The following is an 18,399-nucleotide window of genomic DNA, read 5'->3' as shown; positions in this document are numbered from 1 at the left end:
TCTGGACTAGGGTACCCCCTAAGCTGCCTCTGTCCTCAGAAGACCTTTCTGCATTTGTAGACCATGTCTCAGGCTGCCTGTGATAAAACAAAGCATTTTGTTTGTTTGTTTGTTTGTTTGTGATTTTTTTGGCCTTGCAGTATTTTGGGGGCTCTTTAAGAGTCATGTCAGCATGGTACATAAAGAGATCTTACTATTCACTAGTGCTTATACTGCCTTAAGCAATGAAAAAGGAAAACCTGGCAATTCATAACTTCCTTCAGTGAGTTAGGAGCCTTTGAGGATTTTTTGTTTGTTTGCCCTTCTGTGGATTGAATCCAGGCTCTTCACACTGAGTTGAACTCTCTACTCTTTATTTTTTATTTTGAGACACGGAATCGCTAAGTTGCCCAACCTGGGCTTAAACATGCAGTCCTCCTACCTCACCCCCCTCAGGTTGCTAGGATTACAGGTGTGTGCCACCACACCTAGCTTGCATCACTATATTTTGCTTTAGTAGTTATCTCTTTCTTCAGCTCATAGATGTGTTATTACCAGATTGATGAAAACATTAAATTCCCTTTGGGTTGACAGTTCTGTAGTGGCTGGCTTCCCATATCCCCACTCTCCTCTTCCTCCTGTGGTAATCATTGATTTGGAAATGATCCTCTGTAATTGGGATCCAGCCATAATTTTCAGGTGGTTTTCCAGTGCATCTTGCCAAGTTGGGTTCTTTTCATTCTCTTTATTAACTTGACAGTTTCTGTTCACTGCCCTGGGCAGTCCAATTCAGTTTGCACTAGAGGCTCTTGGTGGCTGCAAACGAAAGTTTAATATCAAACACTAACGTCTATCTCTTTTACTCTTGCCAGGGTTTGTTGGTTTGTTTGGTTTTCTTTTAATACTTCTCTTTAGTTTGAGATACAAGAAACCACAATACTACAGAGATTTTGGAGTATCTGTTGTGGAACCAGTTATCCTGGAGGAAACCTTAATAATAGTGTGAGTTTTGTGGTTTTATTTCTAAACAAGAAAATCTTCAGTTCTTTCAAGCATTGGTAACTTGGAGTCCAATCTTAGTGCCTCAAAAAGTATTTTAATTGTGACCCCCTTGGGAAAAAATATCAGTGAAGCGACTGTGTCTTCCTGAAACCTAGATTGGGGCTGCTGTGAATATTTTTGCCAGCACCCTCCAGACCTTGCTGTTGCTTGGGTGATGCTTGCAGTGCTGTGATCTCTCAAGGGTTCTCCTAGCTGGTGAGGGTGCCAAGTCCAAGCACCTGCCTTGGGAAGGGGCCCTCGTGTTGATAAAACCAGATACTAGCTAATAATACTTTAGAGAATTTCAAGTGCTTTTTAAATTAGCTTCTCATTAAGATGGCCTCTTAGCTACGAAGTATTTAAACACCAACCCTTAGCCCATTTGCAGTTGGTCCCTTTTAAAGAAAAGCAGTGTAATGTAGCATGAGAGGCTCCCCACACACACACGCACACATATTTTTTACTCTTTTGGTTTCATTTTTGCTCATTTGGTTATACCAGCCCTTCAGTAGTTATTACAAAAGCACCTTCAGGAAGTGAATGCTGTCCTTTCAGTGTGTTCACTTGCACTTGCTTTACCTCGAAGTGGCGTGGTGCTCAGTATTGACATGGAAATCTTAAAGTAGTCTCTACATTCAGTGTACAACATAATTGTCATAATATGGGAAACTTAAAAATTATATGCTGATAAGAAAGAGATGAGAAATGTGAGGCGAAAACAATCAGCTGAGCCACAGGGAATTTCACTTGACCTAGCAATGGTGGATGGGAGTTTCAGAGAAAGTGATCTAGAAACAGATGGTGTGGACGCTGGATGCAGGTATCACAACTGCAAGGTGATGGGCCATATCACCTTGGGCAAGTGGGCAGGATGGGCAGACAAAGCAGGTGCAGGTTCCTCACCTGAGCTTAAAAAGACATTTGGGGAGCTTTAAGGTTGCTGGTCAAAGGGCCGGGGATTTAGCTCAGTGGTTCTACCCCCTGCCTCGCAAGCATAAGGTCCCAAGTTTGATCTCCTGTACCTAAATAAATAAATTTTATGCTCTCTAAAGATGTTGTAATTCAGCTTGCTCCATTATTACAGCCTGTGTGCTTAGAATTTGTATGGGTTTTTTTTTTAAGGTCTTTCATTTATTTATTAAAGGTAGGGGGAAAAAACATGCTCTGCAGAGCAAGTATGGAATTTTTTTTCCCCTGGTACCAGAAATTGAACTCAGGACCTTGTGCTTGTGAGGTAGGTGTGGTGCCACTGATTTAAATCCCAAGCCCACATTTACATGTTTATGTGCTAAAAAACCAGTAATGAAACACACATTATATAGTTCTATATATAGCCAGAATAAATACATGGAGACATTAAGCAGATGGGTGATTGCCAGACACTGGTGGAGAGAGATGGGAAATGGCTATTTAATATGTATCAACAGAAACAAATTTCTGTATTAGGATGGCTTGGGGGGGGCGTTGGTTTGTTTTGTTTGTTTGTTTGTTTGTTGGTTTGGTTTGGTTTGTTTTTAATTCAGGACCTTGCACTTAAGAGGCAGGCATGCTGCCACTGAGCTAAATCCCCAGCCTTGGTTTGGTTTTTTGAGACAGAGTCTCACTGTGTAGTTCAGACTGGCTTCAAACTTAACAGCGATCCTCCTGTCTTCACCTCTCAGATGCTAGGGTTACAAGTGTGCACCACCATACCTGGCTTTACATATTTTTTGTTAATGATACTTTTTTTTTTTTGGTTTTCTAAGACAGGATGTCTTTATGTAGCCTAGGTTGGCCTCAAACTTGCAGTGAGCTTCTTGCTTCTGATTTCCTTTTTTTTTTTTTTTTTTGGTAGTACCAGGGATTAAACTCAGGACCTTGCGCTTCCAGAGCAGGTGCAGCGCCACTGGGCTAAATCCCCGGCCTTGTCCTCTGATTTAAGAGCCACAATCAAGCCAGCCATGGTGGCACATGGCTATAATCTCAGCACTTTGGGAGGCTAAGGCCGGAAGATTGCAAGTTCAAATCTTACCTGGGTAACTTGGTGTAAAGCCTTGTCTCAGGGGTATTTTTTTGTTTGTTTGGTTGGTTGGTTGTTTTGTTGTTTGTTTGTTTGTTTAAGAAGTAACAGGGCTGGGGATATAGCTCAATGGTAGACAAAGAAAGGAGTACAGGGAGAAGGAAGGAAAAAAAAATAAAAAGAGAAAAGAGGGAAGGGCAATCACTGGGGAATGTAGAGAGTGAGCAGAGAAGGATAGAAAAATTGTGTACCAAGCTGCAGTTAGGAATAAAGTTCTAGTGCACTGTTATTTACTGCACACAGGGTGAGGAGAGATAAGAATTACATACTACATACCTGAAAAAAGTAGATAGGATTTTTAAAAATATTTTTGCCATGGTGATAAGTGCTTCAGATACATACGTATAACCTGATTCGCTCCCCTCTTTGCCCCTCCACCCTGCACTGGGGATTAAACTCAGGACCTTGCAATTGCAAGGCAGGTGCATTGACACTGAGCCAGATCCACAGCTTTTTTTGTTTTGTTTTGTTTTTTGGTACCAGGGATCGAACTCGGGTCCCTGCGCTTGCAAGGCAGGCAGTGTTTTTTTTAAATACTGGGATCAAACTTAGGACCTCATACTTATCAGGCAGGCTCTGTGCCACCAAGCTATATCCCTGGCCCTGTAAATATTACATGGTACCTCAATAATATGTATAATTTTGTGGGTTTTATGTAGCAATAATAATTATAGGATTTCATTCAGAGGAAAACTATAGCTTTAATAAAAAGGAGTTTGACATATGTTTTTCTGTTTTGTTTTGATTTATTTTTGTACCGGGGATTGAACTTGGAACCTTGTGCTTGTGAGGCAGGCAGCAAAACCACTGAGCTAAATCCCCGGCCCTTGACATTTATTTTTCTAATGCCTCATCAAATATCTATTTGTAAATTAAAACTTATTCCTGTCTATAATCTTTTCGGGGGGGGTACTGGGAATCGAATTCAGGTCCTTGTACTTACTAGGCAGGTAGCAGAACCACTGAGCTACCTCTCTATAATCTTGAAAGTCATTTTAGTATGACTTAGATCAGTATTGGTTGTTTGACCAAACCAGCATTCAGCAGACTAAGCAAAGGTAGTATTACCAAGCTGGGCTATGCACTGGGAGGCTGAGGCAGAAGCAGGCAGGAGAATCCACAAGTTTGATCCCAGCCTGGACACTTAATGAATTAGTGAGACCCTGTTGGAAAAAATTAAAAATTTAAAGTAGGGTGAGGATATTGATTAGTAGGAACTCCCCAGGCTCAATTTACAGTAATATTGAAAATAAAACAGACAAAAAACTAACATGGAACCGTCTTTAGGGACAAATATTTCTCAGGCCAGGCATGATGGCACTCATCTGTAATCCCAGCACTTGAGAGGATTAGGCAGGAAGATCATCACAAGTGTGAAGCCACCCTACCTACATAGTGAAATCAAGGCCAACCTGAGATACATTAATGAAACATTGTCTCACCACCAAAAAAAAAAAAGTATTCTCACTTGAATGATGGGGCTGGTATGTCTAGCAGATGCCCTCTACTTGTTATAGGCAGACTTAGGTACACATCATATAATTAGCTTCAAGATACAAGTATCAAATCAAGATTTTTGCAAAATAATTCAACCTCCAGTAAAAATTCAGCGATAACTTACGCGCCCCCCAAAAAGAGAAAAAGCATGTATGACCATGTATGGTGGTGCATGCCTGTAATCCTAGCACTTGAGAAGCTGAGGCAGGTGGGTCACACAAATTTAAGGTCAACCCAGGCTAAATAGAACCTATCTCAAATACAAACAAACATTGTGTGATGAGTTTGGTTGTTTTGTGGTACAAGGGTTAAACTCTGAAGCTTCACACTGAACTATATTGCCTGGTCATAGGTGTTGCCAAATTCCCAAAACTGGGTTTAAACTTGCAATACTCCTGCCTCAACATCCCTGAGTGCTAGGACTATAGGCATGCACCACCACACCAAGCTTGATGTTTTTATTAGAATGTAAACAGTGTGATGGGTGCATCCTTAGGTTTTTTATCTGGAGTATAAATAATAAATTGTTATACAAATTTTGAGAGAGTAATTGGATGCTTTTTTTTTTTTCTGGTGTCAGGAATCAAACTCAGGACCTTGTGCTTGTGAGGCAGGTGTGATGCCACTGAGCTAAATCCCTGGCCCTGCATTATACAAATTTTAAATAGCTAGAGTCTTATTTTTAGAATCTTTTGGGTGGGGTGGTACTGGGGCTCTAACTCAGGACTTTGTACTTGTGAAACATGGGGCAGAATCACTGCGCTAAATTTCCAGCCCAAGAATCATTTGTATTTGTAGTTTTACATTTGAAAATTTCTGCTTCATTCTAATGTAATAAACTATTCATAATCAGTTTCTAGTACCTCACCTTAAACATTCACAAATTCTAATCTTTAGATAATTGAACATATTCTAATTTTAGACTTTTGGGGAGGGCATTATCAAGAGATCGAACTCAGGACCTTGCACATGTGAAGCAGGCACCACGGTGCCACAGAGCTAAATCCCCAGCCCAATTTTAGACTTCAAATAGGTATTCCATCAGGGTGATAAAATGTTAGTGAAATTTAACTTTTTATTTTTATTTTTTGGTACCAGGGATTGAACTCAAGACTTTGTGCTTGCGAGGCAGGCATAGCACCACTTAGCTAAATCTCCGACTTCAAAGTTAGATTATTTTAGAACATGTATTACTAGTTTAACTCTGTTTATTTGGGAAAGGGTTGTTCTGAGCCCCAAAGCATTTATGTATTCATAAATCTGAAGACAACATACAGAAGACTGTTGAAGGCCTGGTGATTCTAATTTAGATAGCATTACTATTTTTAGGTTCACATATTTACTTCAGGCTTTTCTGAATGCTTGCATTACAAAACAGATCACATTGGACATCTTTGTAACTTAAGTGTTTTGTCCCTGTGGTGTGAGTTGCACCAGAATTCAGTTTATTTTGTAGGAGCCCTCTATTGATCAAGATATCTTTGCATATTTAGACTATGTCTTCATATTCATTGCAAACAGTTATATAGTTTTTTTCCTCCATAGGTTCTTTCTTTGCTAAAGAAAGTGTTACATTCCCCAGTAGGCTTCACCTGAAATAGGATCATCTCTGAAGTTAATCTCAGTTTTGCTTCTGTTAACTCCTGATTGATTTTTCTGTATTTGCAGGGATATTCTTTGTGACATGCAAAAGCATGTCCTCTTCACTGGCAGTGTTCGAAAAAGTAATTCTAGTTCACTTATCCACGTAAAAGTTGTGGGGAGAAATTGAAAAGGAATAACTTCTATATTCTGGGCTGAAGAGTGGTTCAGAACTACTTTGATGGTGTGGGTGGTGGTGTTGTTTTGAGGCAAGGTCTCGTTATGTAGCCCAGGATGGCCTTGAACTTGAAGAGATCCTCCTGCGTCAGCCTCCTGAGTGCTGAAATTATAGATGTGTGCCACCACACCTGGCTGACTCACAACTAGTTTTATTGGAGAATATATATTGTAAAGTTGACATAAAATTAGGAAGGTTGGCTGGGCGTGGTGGCGCATGCCTTTAATCCTAACACTCAGAAGGATGAGACAGGAGGATTGCTGAGTTTGAGATCAGCCTGGGCTACATAGTGAGTTCTGGGTCAGTCTCAACTACATAGTGAGACCCTGTCTCAACCCCCCCCAAAAAATAATAAAATTATGAAGGTAATGATCATTTTTCTATAATTTACCTTTTGTTAGTTTCCTTTTTTAATTTTTATTTTTATTGGTACATGTTTGCGTTACAAATTGATTATATTTGGGCCGGGCATGGTGGTACAGGCCTGTACTCCCAGCACTTAGGAGGCTGAGACAGGGTATGGGAATTTAGCTCAGTGGTTCTGCCACGTGCTTCGCAAGTGCAAGATCCTGAGTTGTATCCCCAGTACAAAAAAAGGAAGAGGCTGAGACAGGAGGATCCCTTGAGTTTGAAGTCAGCCTGAGCTACATAGTGAGTTTAAGGTCGGCTTGGACTACATAGCAAGACCCTGTTCCAAAAAACAATTTTTAATGACTTACATTCATCTTGGGAAGTTGGCAAATGTACATGAAACACTTTGATGTTTTTTATTTTGGTACTGGGGATCAAACTCAGGATGAAAAATGAGAAATGCTGACTGATCTTTGAATAATTTTTCAGGACTTTATTACTGCCTTCAAAACTTTTCTGGGGTTTGTTTGTTTGTTTTTCCATTCTAGGGACCAAAATCAGGGCTTTCACACTGAACTACATCCCACGCCTGCCTGCCTTTCTTTCTCTTTCTTTTTCTTCCTTCCTTCCTTTCTCTTTCTTTCTTTCTTTCTTTTCTTTTTCGAGACAGCGATAAATCTGAAGGAATGGTTTCTCTGAGCTACCTCAGTTTCTCCTTTTTTATACTACCCATGTGATTGGCTCCTACCCACAGTAAATTATATAAATCAGTGGAGCCAAAACTTGTGCCCAGTTTTTAAAACCCATTGTAACCTAAGAGTGATGGCACACACTTATAGTCCAAGCACTTTGGGAGGCTGAAGCAGGAAGGTGACAGTTCTGGACAGTTTACTGACTTAGCTCAATCTGTCTCAGAATAAAAAAATAAAGGACTATTGTAACTCCATACAGAGACCCTGGGCTTCATCCTTAATACAGCCAAAACAAACCAGACCATTGTATTTTAATGTTAGTGTGTTTATATATCCATAGATAGATAGATACATAGATTATAGATTATAAGATCAACTTGTTTCAATGCTGTAAATCTACCAGCTAAGTTAGCTGTCTAACAGTATTGAATTCAGTTAAATTAGATCTTAACTCAAAGGGAAGAACTCTTGCATTATTGTCCATTAAGTTGATCTGTTCATTGGGTTCTCACAGGAGACTCCTGTGCTCACCAAGGTAGAAAAACAGAAGCGCAAGGAAGAGGAGGAAGAACGGCAGATTCTTCTTGCTGTGCAGAAGAAGGAACAGGAACAGATGCTCAAGGAGGAGAGGAAACGGGAGTTGGAGGAAAAAGTCAAGGCAGTAGAAGGTATGTGGACCCTCTGCCTGGGCCAGAGATGCTCGTATTTGGAAATGGCTGTTTGCAGCCACCACTGGAACAAGTGGGGAACCGTTCTTTGTTTCACGTGGTTGTTTTGTTTTGTTTTGGCTTTTTGGTTTTTTGAAACAGGGTCTCACTATGTGGTTGAGACTGACTTGGAGCTCATTGTGTAGCCCAGGCTGGTCTTGAACTCACAGCAATCCTCTTGCCTCAGCCTCCCTATTGCTGGGATTACAGGTATGCACCACCAGGCCTGAGTTAAGGCTATTTTCTCTTCTCTCCTCTTCTCCTCCCCCTCCCCTCCCCTCCCCTCCCCTTCCCTTCCCTTCCCTTCCCTTCCCTTCTCTTCTCTTCTCCTCTTTGTACCCAGGATTGAACTGGGGAGCTTGAGCTTGCAAGCAGATAGCAGAACCTAAGCTAAATCTCCGGCCCCTGGCTATTTCTTTTTAATTAGTTGTCAGTTGTGTTGTCATACTTACCTATCTCAATCCAGTCTCATTCCCTTTTATTCTTGATTAAGCATTTGTATTTGTCATTCTTTGTATGTCTTTCATTATCTTGATTATTGTTTAGTATTGTTTAGATCTCTGTTGTGTCCTACATAGAATAGAATAAAATGAGTGATGACACCTGATTTCACAGGGTTTGTTTGTTCTTTTTTTTTTAATGGTTGGTTGGTTGATTGGGATTTGGCTTTTTTGGGTGCGGTACCAGGGATCAAACTCAGGTCCTTGTGCTTTTGAGGCAGGCAGTGGAATCACTGAGCTAAATCCTTAGCACCTTGTTTTGCTTTTTGAGATGAGGTTATAACATATAATCCAGGCTGGACTTGAACTCCCTGTGTATCCCAGGCTGGCCTCCCAGCTCAAAATCCTCCAGCCTCAGGTTCCCAAGTATTACAGGCATGTACTGTCATAACTAGATACAAATAACTTTATCATAAATGAGATATGTGTAAGAGATGCCTCAGATTTTTATTTAGGTTAGATATTAAAATACTATAAATTAGGGCAAAACTTCTTTTCAAGTATAGGTCTAGTTCTTGGTCTTGATGTAATAAGATTTTTTTTTATTTATGATTCTACAATGCCAAGGATAACAAATATTGTCTTGGATAGTAGTTGTATTTATGAGCTGACCCTGATAAATTATGTGATAATAAGTCATTTGGCATGGTTAGATAGAGACTAAAGTTTATTTTCTTTTCCCTCCCTCTCCTCCTCCTGTGGATATCGTTGTTTGGTTTTTCTGTGTAGTCCAGCCCAGCTTTAAGCTTATAATCTTCCTGCCTTGGCCTCCCACATTTTGTTTTCTTTCAAATAAATGTATCAAAGACTGGCATGGTGGCATACACCTTTAATCCGAGCACTCAGGTAGCTGATGTAGGAAGTTCAAAAATTTGAGGCTAGCCTGGGCTACAGAGCAAGACTATGTCTCTGGATGCATGGATTGATTCCTAGAACTCTTAATTTTTTAATAAAACAGCATAATGTGTGGTTTGGCTTTCTCAATACAGTTTTCCACTGTAAAACTTAGGTAAATTTTGGCTGTGAAAATTAAGATTATTTGGCTCAGTGGTTCTGCCGCCTGTCTCTCAAGCGCAAGGACCTGAATTCGATCCCAGGTACCAAAAATAAAGAAAAAGAAAATTAAGATTATTGCCTGATGTGCTTCCCCTGCTCCTTCTTTTTTGGTACTGGGAATCAAACTCAGGGCCTCTGTGATGCTGCTGAGATTCATCCCCACCCCACCCCCTATTCTTAAGTATTACTTTTTCTTATTAGGTTAACCCGGTTCCTACCTATCTTATTTCTTCATTCTAAAGCCCTTAGTGCCTGTAAGCTACAAGTGTAGCTTGTATCATACTGCATAATTTATCTTTTGTAGTGTGTGTGTGTGTGTGTGTGTGTGAGAGAGAGAGAGAGAGATTTATCTTATTTGTAAGGTCATGGATGTGTTTTGTTTCTGATGTTAGATTTAAACCCCTCACCCCATGATAACTAGCTTTTATTTCTTCATATTTTACAGTGGGTTATTTGGTACGCCATCATTTACTTTATTTTCAGGCTTAGTTTCTGTACCTATAAGATTGATAATGCCTGTTACAGGTTTGATTTTTACAAATATTTCTTGAGCACTTACTTTGTGCCAGCACTGTTTAGGTAAACATGGTGAACAAGATAACTTAGTCCTTTTGTGGAGTTTCCAGTCGAGTTTCCATTCTAATGGTGAGACGATGGAGAATAAACAGATACAGTGCTGTGGAATTCTAGATACTGGTGATACCTAAAAGGAAAAAGCCAGACCCATGGGTAGACTGACCTGACAATGGTGACATTTACATAGGATTGTCTCGAGACTTCTTTTGGAAGAGGTGACATGTGAATGAACTGAGCAGGTTGCCCTGTGACTGTGTGAGGGACAGCATTGTGGGCAGCGGGAAGACAAGAAAATGCACAGGCTCAGCCACAACTTGCCCTCTGCAGATCGTGCCAAGAGGAGAAAGCTCAGGGAAGAACGGGCGTGGTTACTGGCCCAAGGCAAGGAGCTGCCCCCAGAGCTCTCCCACCTGGACCCCAGCTCTCCCACTCGGGAAGGCAAGAAGACAAAGGACCTGTGAGTATTCAGCACCAACAGCCACAAGAGCAGCTGGCCCTGTGCTGATAAACACTTTCCTCACTTAATCTTTGTAACAACCCTGGTACTCAGCAATGGCATCACTGTTTCAGAGTTGAGAAAACTTAGTAAGGAACCCCTAACCCTAACCTGACCCCTGGTGCTCTTTAACACCCATACTCAGACCCATCTTTCCACCCTTGCCCCTTTCCTTCCCTCTCATATCCTTGCTGTCACACTCTAGAAGCACAGTGATATTTTTGTACAAAATTCTTACTGTACTAAGCCTTAAATTGAATGAAATCAGATTCAGTGATTATATAAAGTTGTTTCTTAGAATGTGCAGAACAACTTACTCTTTCAGTCGTAACTTCCTTTGAGATTACTAGGTACCATTTGTGTCTTTATTGCTAACTAAAAATTTAGAAACAAATGAGTAAATGTTCTGTGCTAATGAGTTCATTCTGCCACGTGCTTTTGTAAATTTTGTTTTGGGTTTTTTTGTTGGGGTTTTTCTTCCCCATTAAGTTATCTTGGTTCTTATTTTTTTTCCCCATTCCCCTGCCCTCTCTTCACCCCTTCCATCTTTCCCTATTTAGACTTTATTTCCATGTGTTCCCATTTCTCATATTTTTTCTTTTCCCTTCTTTCCTTTCCCACACCCCTCCCACTTCCCCTACTCCTTTAGACCTTTTCTTCCTATTTTGCGTTATCAGTTACACATTTTTAACCTTATTAGCAGTTTTAGTTTTTCACACCAGAGAAACTATTTGGTATTTACACATGTGTGACCTATTTATTTCACTTTAGAGTATGGCCTCAATTTGTATCCATTTAGCTAAGGTTTTGTTTTTGAGACAGGGTCTCACTTTAAATCCCAAATTGACTTTAAGCTTGAGATCTTCTGCCAAGGGGTGGTGAGATTTTAAGTGTGCACCACCATACTTGGCATTATTCTTTAGATCACAAAAATATTCATGAACCTAAAATGAAACCTGATTAAGAATGTGCTCTTTGGGCTGGGGATTTGGCTCAGTGGTTCTGCTGCCTGCCTTGCAAGCCCAAGGACCCTAGTTTGATCCCTGGTACCAAAAAAAAAAAAAAAAAAGGAATGTGCTCTTTATGGGCCAGGGATTTAGCTCAGTTGGCACCGCACCTGCCTCGCAAACACAAAGTCCTGAGTTTGATCCCTGGTACCAAAAAAAAAATAAGAATGTGCTCTTAAATAAATAATAGAATTATAAACTTCTGGATCATTTAGACCAGCTCCACTGTTTTATAGATGAACAGTGAGGGCTGGGGATTTAGCTCTGGTTCCAGCACCTTCCTCGCAAGTGCAAGGACCTGAATTCGATCCCTGGTACCAAAAACAAAACAAATAGATGAAAACAGTGATATTCCCTTTTATATTAAGGTATACTATCCCTAGTCTTTGTGTCCTTTTCAGGGAATGTTAGCAGAGTTGACTGGTCTGAACAGAATACTAAGACAATTCCAAATCTTAATCAGTTTGTCTCTAATTGAACTAAAAGCTAAGTTAAGTGGTCAGAGTTATTACTAATGTCTTATTTTATGATTCACAGCTTTGAGTTGGATGATGATTTTACTGCCATGTATAAAGGTTAGTTCCCATTCTCAACTGTTTTGGTTTCTGATGGCAACACTGCTATGTGACTTCATTAATTAAGTTCTCTTCTTTGGATCTTAGTTCTGGATGTGGTAAAGGCTCATAAGGATTCCTGGCCCTTTTTGGAACCTGTGGATGAATCTTACGCTCCTAATTATTATCAGATTATTAAGGTATCTTGGAAATCATACATCTGCATTTGTGTATTGCTTGGGTTTTAGGTTTCACATTGCTTATCTGTCGTTTCTCAGAGTCAGGTCTTCTGGGTGTGCATTTGGCTCCTGAGCATCTCGTGATGTCAGGATAACATTGCTTCTTAGGAACTATGAGATGTTTGGTTAGCGGGGAGATATTCTAGTATATTTTAATTAAATAGTTATGTGTCCTATTTTAGATCCCCATGGATATTTCAAGCATGGAGAAAAAGTTGAATGGAGGTTTATACTGTACCAAGGAGGAATTTGTAAATGACATGAAGACTATGTTCAGGAATTGTCGAAAATATAATGGGGAAAGTAGTGGTAAGTGCAAGGAATTCATACTAGATGTATATGTGTGCATTAGTATATTCATAATAAAATGCCTTTCATGACAAATGAACCTTATCGAACAGTGTGCTAAAAGCTGTAGGATTAGTCGTTCCACACGCTTAGCCAGGAGCTCTTTCCTGTGCCACAGGACAAGAGAACTCAGCAGGAAGGAAGATAAGTGAGTATAGCCCATTTCTCATGCTACAGACCAGACTGGGTCTGAGTTGTCCAGGGCTCCTCAGCACAGATAGGACTGAAGCTAGATGAGCTCACTCCCCACCCTCCCTCTCTAACAGCTCTGGGATTGAACCCTGGTGTGCTAACAAGTGCTCTGCCACTGAGCTACATCCCAGCCCATTGTTCTTAAATCATAAGAAGTCACCATTGCAGCTCTCTAATATCAAACCATAAATAATCCCAGGTCCTGAAACTTGGGGCTATTTATACATTAACTCAAGTATCTTAGGGCCGGGGATTTAGCTCAGTGGTGCTATCGCCTGCCTCACAAAGTGCATGGTCCTGAGTTTGATCCCCAGTACCCCCCCCAAAATCAAATATCTTACAGATTCAGTGGTAGTAGTTAATAATTTTAGTATTTGAGCCTTAAATAACTACATTTTTACTCACTTGAGGTTGTAGACCTAGAGTCACTGTCTCAGTCACTCCACTTCATGCTTCTGTGGACAAAAACCATGTCTTCATCTTCGGAGCACAGCTCTACAAAGTCATATATCCCAGTGATGATTAAATGTGGAGTATACCCCAGTTGTATTTAAACTGTACCTACAGGTCAATCCTTTTGTTTTTCTTACAGAGTATACCAAGATGTCTGATAATTTAGAGAGGTGTTTCCATCGAGCAATGATGAAACACTTTCCTGGCGAAGATGGGGATACAGATGAAGAATTTTGGATCCGAGAGGATGAAAAGCGGGAGAAAAGACGAAGTAGGGCTGGGCGAAGTAGTGGGAGCCATGTGTGGACTCGCTCTAGGGACTCCGACGGGCCGAGCAGGAAACAGCAGCCAGTAGAAAATGGAGGAAAATCATTGCCCCCTGCACGCCAAGCTTCCTCCTGTCGGGATGATCAGAGCAGCAGTTCTGCACAGCCCTCTCGGGATGTGGGCACCTCCAATGGCCGAGGCTTTTCCCACCCCCTGCATTGTGGTGGGATGCCCAGCCAGGCCCCCCTTTTAAACCAGATGGTAAGGAGCTTATCTCCAAGCTGGTGAAATCACAAGTGAGGAAGGGCTATCGAGTTGGCACTTCCAAAATTATTACATTGGTGATTTATTTTTCTTCATTCATTCTCCTCTTATTTCAGATCTTCCTTTCTCTTAATCATTTGAATCATGTGTTCTCAGTGTAGGCTAAAGTTGGGATTAAATAAAGTCTGGGCGTGGGAAGATGCACATGGGGTTGCAGCTACTGAGGAGGCTAAGGCAGGAGTATACTTGATATGAGCCCAGAAGTTCGCAGCCTCCCTGGGCAACATAACAAGAACTCAAAAGAAAAGAAAATAACTTTGCTCTTTTCATGTGTAAAGCATAGAAATACATATGTTACATAAACTGTACATATATGTGAAGTATTAAGTTTTGATAGTAGATTGCCATTCGGGACACAGTGACTAAAAGGGGCTGTAGGCCAGGGGTAGGTGGCTTAAAAATAAAATGAAATAAAAAAAGATTTAGAAACACTTCTAATCTTACCTCTCCTGACCAGGGAAACTACTACAATATTGGGACTGGCCTAGCCCAGGGTGGTTTTTAATAAATTTCATTTTATTTTATCCCATTCCCCCCTCAAGTCCCTTTTCCTCCCTATAGAGAAACCCTTATCCACCTAATGTCAATCTGTCTTCTCTTTCCTGCCTTCTTGCTCCAGAGGCCAACGGTACCTGGAACATTTGGTCCTCTTCAAGGATCAGATCCCACCCACTTGTATGGTTCATCTCAAGTCCCAGAAGCACACCCAGGAGAGCCCATGCAGCACCAGCCCCTCTCCATGCAGGTAAACACCCAGTGCAGAAGAGGAGGTGGCCAAGGCCCTTCAGAGATGGTTCAGAGATAATCTTCCATATCAGTAAAGCACATTACAAGATCTGCCTTGCCGTGTGAGTCTGAGTAACTTTGACCTCTTGTCTTTTCTGTTACCAGCCTGCAGTTGGAATTGGCAGCCACGGAGGACCTCAGCTAGGTACTCCCGAAGAAAAGCTGATGTGTGGGGGACTGACGCACCTTTCTAACATGAGATCCCACCCTGCTTCCCTGCAGCTTGGGCAGATGAGTGGTTCCAGTCATGATGGAAACATGTATGCTCCAGCTCCATTTCAGCCAGGGTTTATTCCTCCCAGACATGGTGGGGCTCCAGCTCGACCCCCAGACTTTGCTGAGAGCCCAGAAGCTCATCCAAGCCACATGTACCAGTCATACAAATACCTGAATCGAGGACACTGTGTTGTCTGGAATGGGAACCATGGTGTTACCAACCCAGGACCCTTGGGGCCAGATGAGAAGCACCCCCTGGGACCAGGACCCTCTCACCAGCCTCGAAACCTTGGTCACATGATGGATTCCCGAGTGATGAGACCACCTATCCCTTCAAACCAGTGGCCTAAACAATCAAGCTTTCTACCTCATGGAGTTCCTTCTTCAGGATATATACGACCACCCTGTAAGTCTTCTGGACATCGGTTGCAGCCACCTCCAACCCCAGCAGCAAGTTCTCTATTTGGAGGACCCTCCCCCACCCTACGGGGGGTACATGGAGGGGACTCCATGATGGACAGTCCTGAGATGATCGCCATGCAGCAGCTGTCCTCCCGCGTCTGCCCACCAGGTGTGCCTCACCACCCCTGCCAGCCCACTGCCCCCCAGTTCCCTGGCCCTTTTCCACCGGTGGCTCACTCAGCATCAGTAAGTGTGTCAGTCCCCAAACCTGCTTCAGACAACCCTGAGAGGACATGGGGTACCAATGAGACACAAGTGCCTGAGAATGACCAAGGTAATTTTTTATCTGACTTTTGGCTGTATCAGCTGTTAATTCATTGGTAACCGTTTCACACAGAATGTGAAACCAAATGTAAACTGATTTCTAGCCTTTCTCCCTGAGCAACTCAGGTTTGGGCCAGGATCATACTCCTTTTAGTCTAAAAATCTCAGCATCACCTGGTATAGTGGCACACTCCTGCAGTCCCAGCACTTGAGAGACTCAACGAAAGTTTGAGACCAGTCTGGGCTACTTAGTGAGTTCAAGGTCAGCCTGAGCTACAGAGCAGGACCTTGTCTCAAAAAAATAAAAACCTTGGCTGGGCATGGTGGTGCATGCCTGTAATGCCAGCACTCAGGAGGCTGAGGCAGGAGGATCACTGTGAGTTCCAGGTCAGTCTCAACTGCATAATGAGACCCTGTCTCAAAAAAAACCAAATAAATAAAATAAAAATCTCGGCATCGTAATAATGATTGTTATACTGAATGGTACTTACTGTGTGAGGAGCTTGTTTTGAGACTTATAAAACTCGCTTATTTCTCAGACAAGTTTTTGTGGTAGCTACTACTATTAATATGTTTGTTTTTATAGATGGAAAAATGGAGGCATAGAGATACTAAATTGTTTGCTTACATCCAGCTAGTGCATGGTGGAGCTGAGCTTTGAGCCCAAACATCAGTACCCACATCTTTAACCACTGCAGAATTCTCAGTCTCTCTTTCCTCCTATTCCTGGAGTATATGCTTGTGTCTACTAAGAATGATGAATAGTGGAATCTAACAAAGCTTGAAGCTGTTCCTTAGAAATGCCATTTAAGGAGAGTAAAGATTAAACTGAGAAAAATATGTAAAGATAATAGTGTAATGGTTACTCCTAGGGTAGATGTCTGGTATGTATATTGTGTGTAATTTTCTTCAGTAGGTGGCTGGAAAATATACATTTGGACACTCTCAAAAGGTGATAGAGATCCCATGTAAAATTGGCTTAACTTTTAGTGTTTCCTTTTTGCAAAGCTTTGGTACTCACTGAGTTTTCTAATAATGATTTCAGTTGGCACCTGCAGTTTAGCAATTTAGCACCATATCATTCATGACACCTAAAGTCTGTTTGCTGGTTACCAAGTTTTGTGTTGACTGAATAATGAAAAAGTATCTTTTTTTATTGTACCACTTACACCTTTGATCATTAAGGCCAGCTGTAATGTACATATAGCCTAAGAGATCTTAGTTCTTTTCTTTTTTTTTTCTGGTCCTGGGAATCAAACTCAGGATCTTGCACTTGATCTTAGTTCTTTAAAAGTCATTATGAATCCTAATTATGTCCTCAAGTTCTATTACCAGCATAAAAATTTTTTTGTTTTATTTTGGTTTTTGAGACAGAGTCTCACTATGTAGTTGAGACTGACCTGGAACTCTCTATGTAGCCTAGGCTGTTCTCGAACTCACAGCGATCCTCCTGCCTCAGCCTCCCGAGTGCTGGGATTACAGGTGTGTGCCACCATGCCCAGCACCAGCATAAAATTTTAATCACACTTGAAGAACTTTGTCTTTAAACAGGTCATATCTGTATATCATATTTAAGACCATGTATATTAATGAGTCAATACCATAGTAATGATCTAAGGCATTCAAAGGTTTGAGACTAGTAAATTCATTTGATTGTGTTTATTAAATTTCTGTAATATTAAACAAGGCTTTGGAGGGTTTTTGGGTTTTTTATTTTGTTTTTTGCTATAGACATCATGTCTCAAGCTTTTGAAACAAGGGCTAGGGATGTAGCTTAGTGGTAGAACATATACTTAGCATGCACAAGGCCCTGGGTTCCATCTCCAGCACTTTTTTTTTTTTTTTTTTTTGTACCAGGGATCAAACTCAGGACCTTGTGCTTTCAAGGCAGGCAGCAGCACCACTGAGCTAAATCCCCGGCCCTCCAACACTTTTTTGTACAAAAGATTTTTTGAGGGTTTATTCATTTCAGCAAATCTTGACTGAGTGTATATTCTGGCAAGTACTAAGAATACTTTAAGAAGACACTCCCTAGGGCTGGGGATTTATCTCAGTGGTTCCAGCACCTGTCTCTCAAGCACAAGGACCCTAGTTCTATCCTCGGTACAAAAAAAAAAAAAAGAAAGAAAAGAAAAGAAACACTCCCTGACTCCATGGAGTTCCTGTTTTCAAGGGCAGAAGTCAGGCGTCTGGCCTTCCTGAGTGCCTTATCTGCCCAGTCCTGTCACATTTCACATGTATGTACCTGACATCCATGAGCTGTGCATTACGTCTTGGCCTCTTACTAATCTGATTGACTGCATAGGCATGAGCCCAGGGTTTTTCTGTTCTTTGCCAGGTTTTAATGAGCACCCATAGAAATGCTAGGTTCTACCTGTAAGTCTGAAAAAGGGACGTGTGTAGGGCTTCAGCATCATGACTCCTCCCAGGGACTCTAATAATATCTAGCTGACACTTAAGTCACTATGTTACTTCAGCCATGGCTCTCTTCATTTCACTGCTTATTACATTCTT

The 18,399-nt window shown here is 41.3% G+C and overlaps 1 protein-coding gene across 6 annotated transcripts in view; it reads left to right on the top strand.

The window, feature by feature from the left end:
* LOC104866444 (cat eye syndrome critical region protein 2) overlaps nucleotides 1-18,399 on the top strand; it is a 53,682-nt gene that overhangs the window by 29,867 nt on the left and 5,416 nt on the right. For 4 of the 6 annotated variants that reach the window (XM_010630395.3, XM_010630391.3, XM_010630389.3 and 1 more), the window contains 8 exons: nucleotides 7,953-8,106; nucleotides 10,605-10,734; nucleotides 12,318-12,355; nucleotides 12,443-12,534; nucleotides 12,756-12,882; nucleotides 13,706-14,094; nucleotides 14,777-14,902; nucleotides 15,049-15,895. In XM_010630395.3, the coding sequence (XP_010628697.1) occupies nucleotides 7,953-8,106; nucleotides 10,605-10,734; nucleotides 12,318-12,355; nucleotides 12,443-12,534; nucleotides 12,756-12,882; nucleotides 13,706-14,094; nucleotides 14,777-14,902; nucleotides 15,049-15,895 (1,903 nt within the window). The remainder of the gene's footprint in view (nucleotides 1-7,952; nucleotides 8,107-10,604; nucleotides 10,735-12,317; nucleotides 12,356-12,442; nucleotides 12,535-12,755; nucleotides 12,883-13,705; nucleotides 14,095-14,776; nucleotides 14,903-15,048; nucleotides 15,896-18,399) is intronic. The other 2 variants (XM_010630394.3, XM_010630393.3) reach the window with 1 other exon arrangement.

The sequence above is a fragment of the Fukomys damarensis genome, unplaced genomic scaffold (genome assembly GCF_012274545.1).
Source record: "Fukomys damarensis isolate Sample0158 unplaced genomic scaffold, DMR_v1.0_HiC HiC_scaffold_5, whole genome shotgun sequence".
NCBI classification, from domain to species: domain Eukaryota; kingdom Metazoa; phylum Chordata; class Mammalia; order Rodentia; family Bathyergidae; genus Fukomys; species Fukomys damarensis.
The sequence above is the reverse complement of the archived record's forward strand: the minus strand, read 5'-3'. Positions and strand labels throughout refer to the sequence as shown.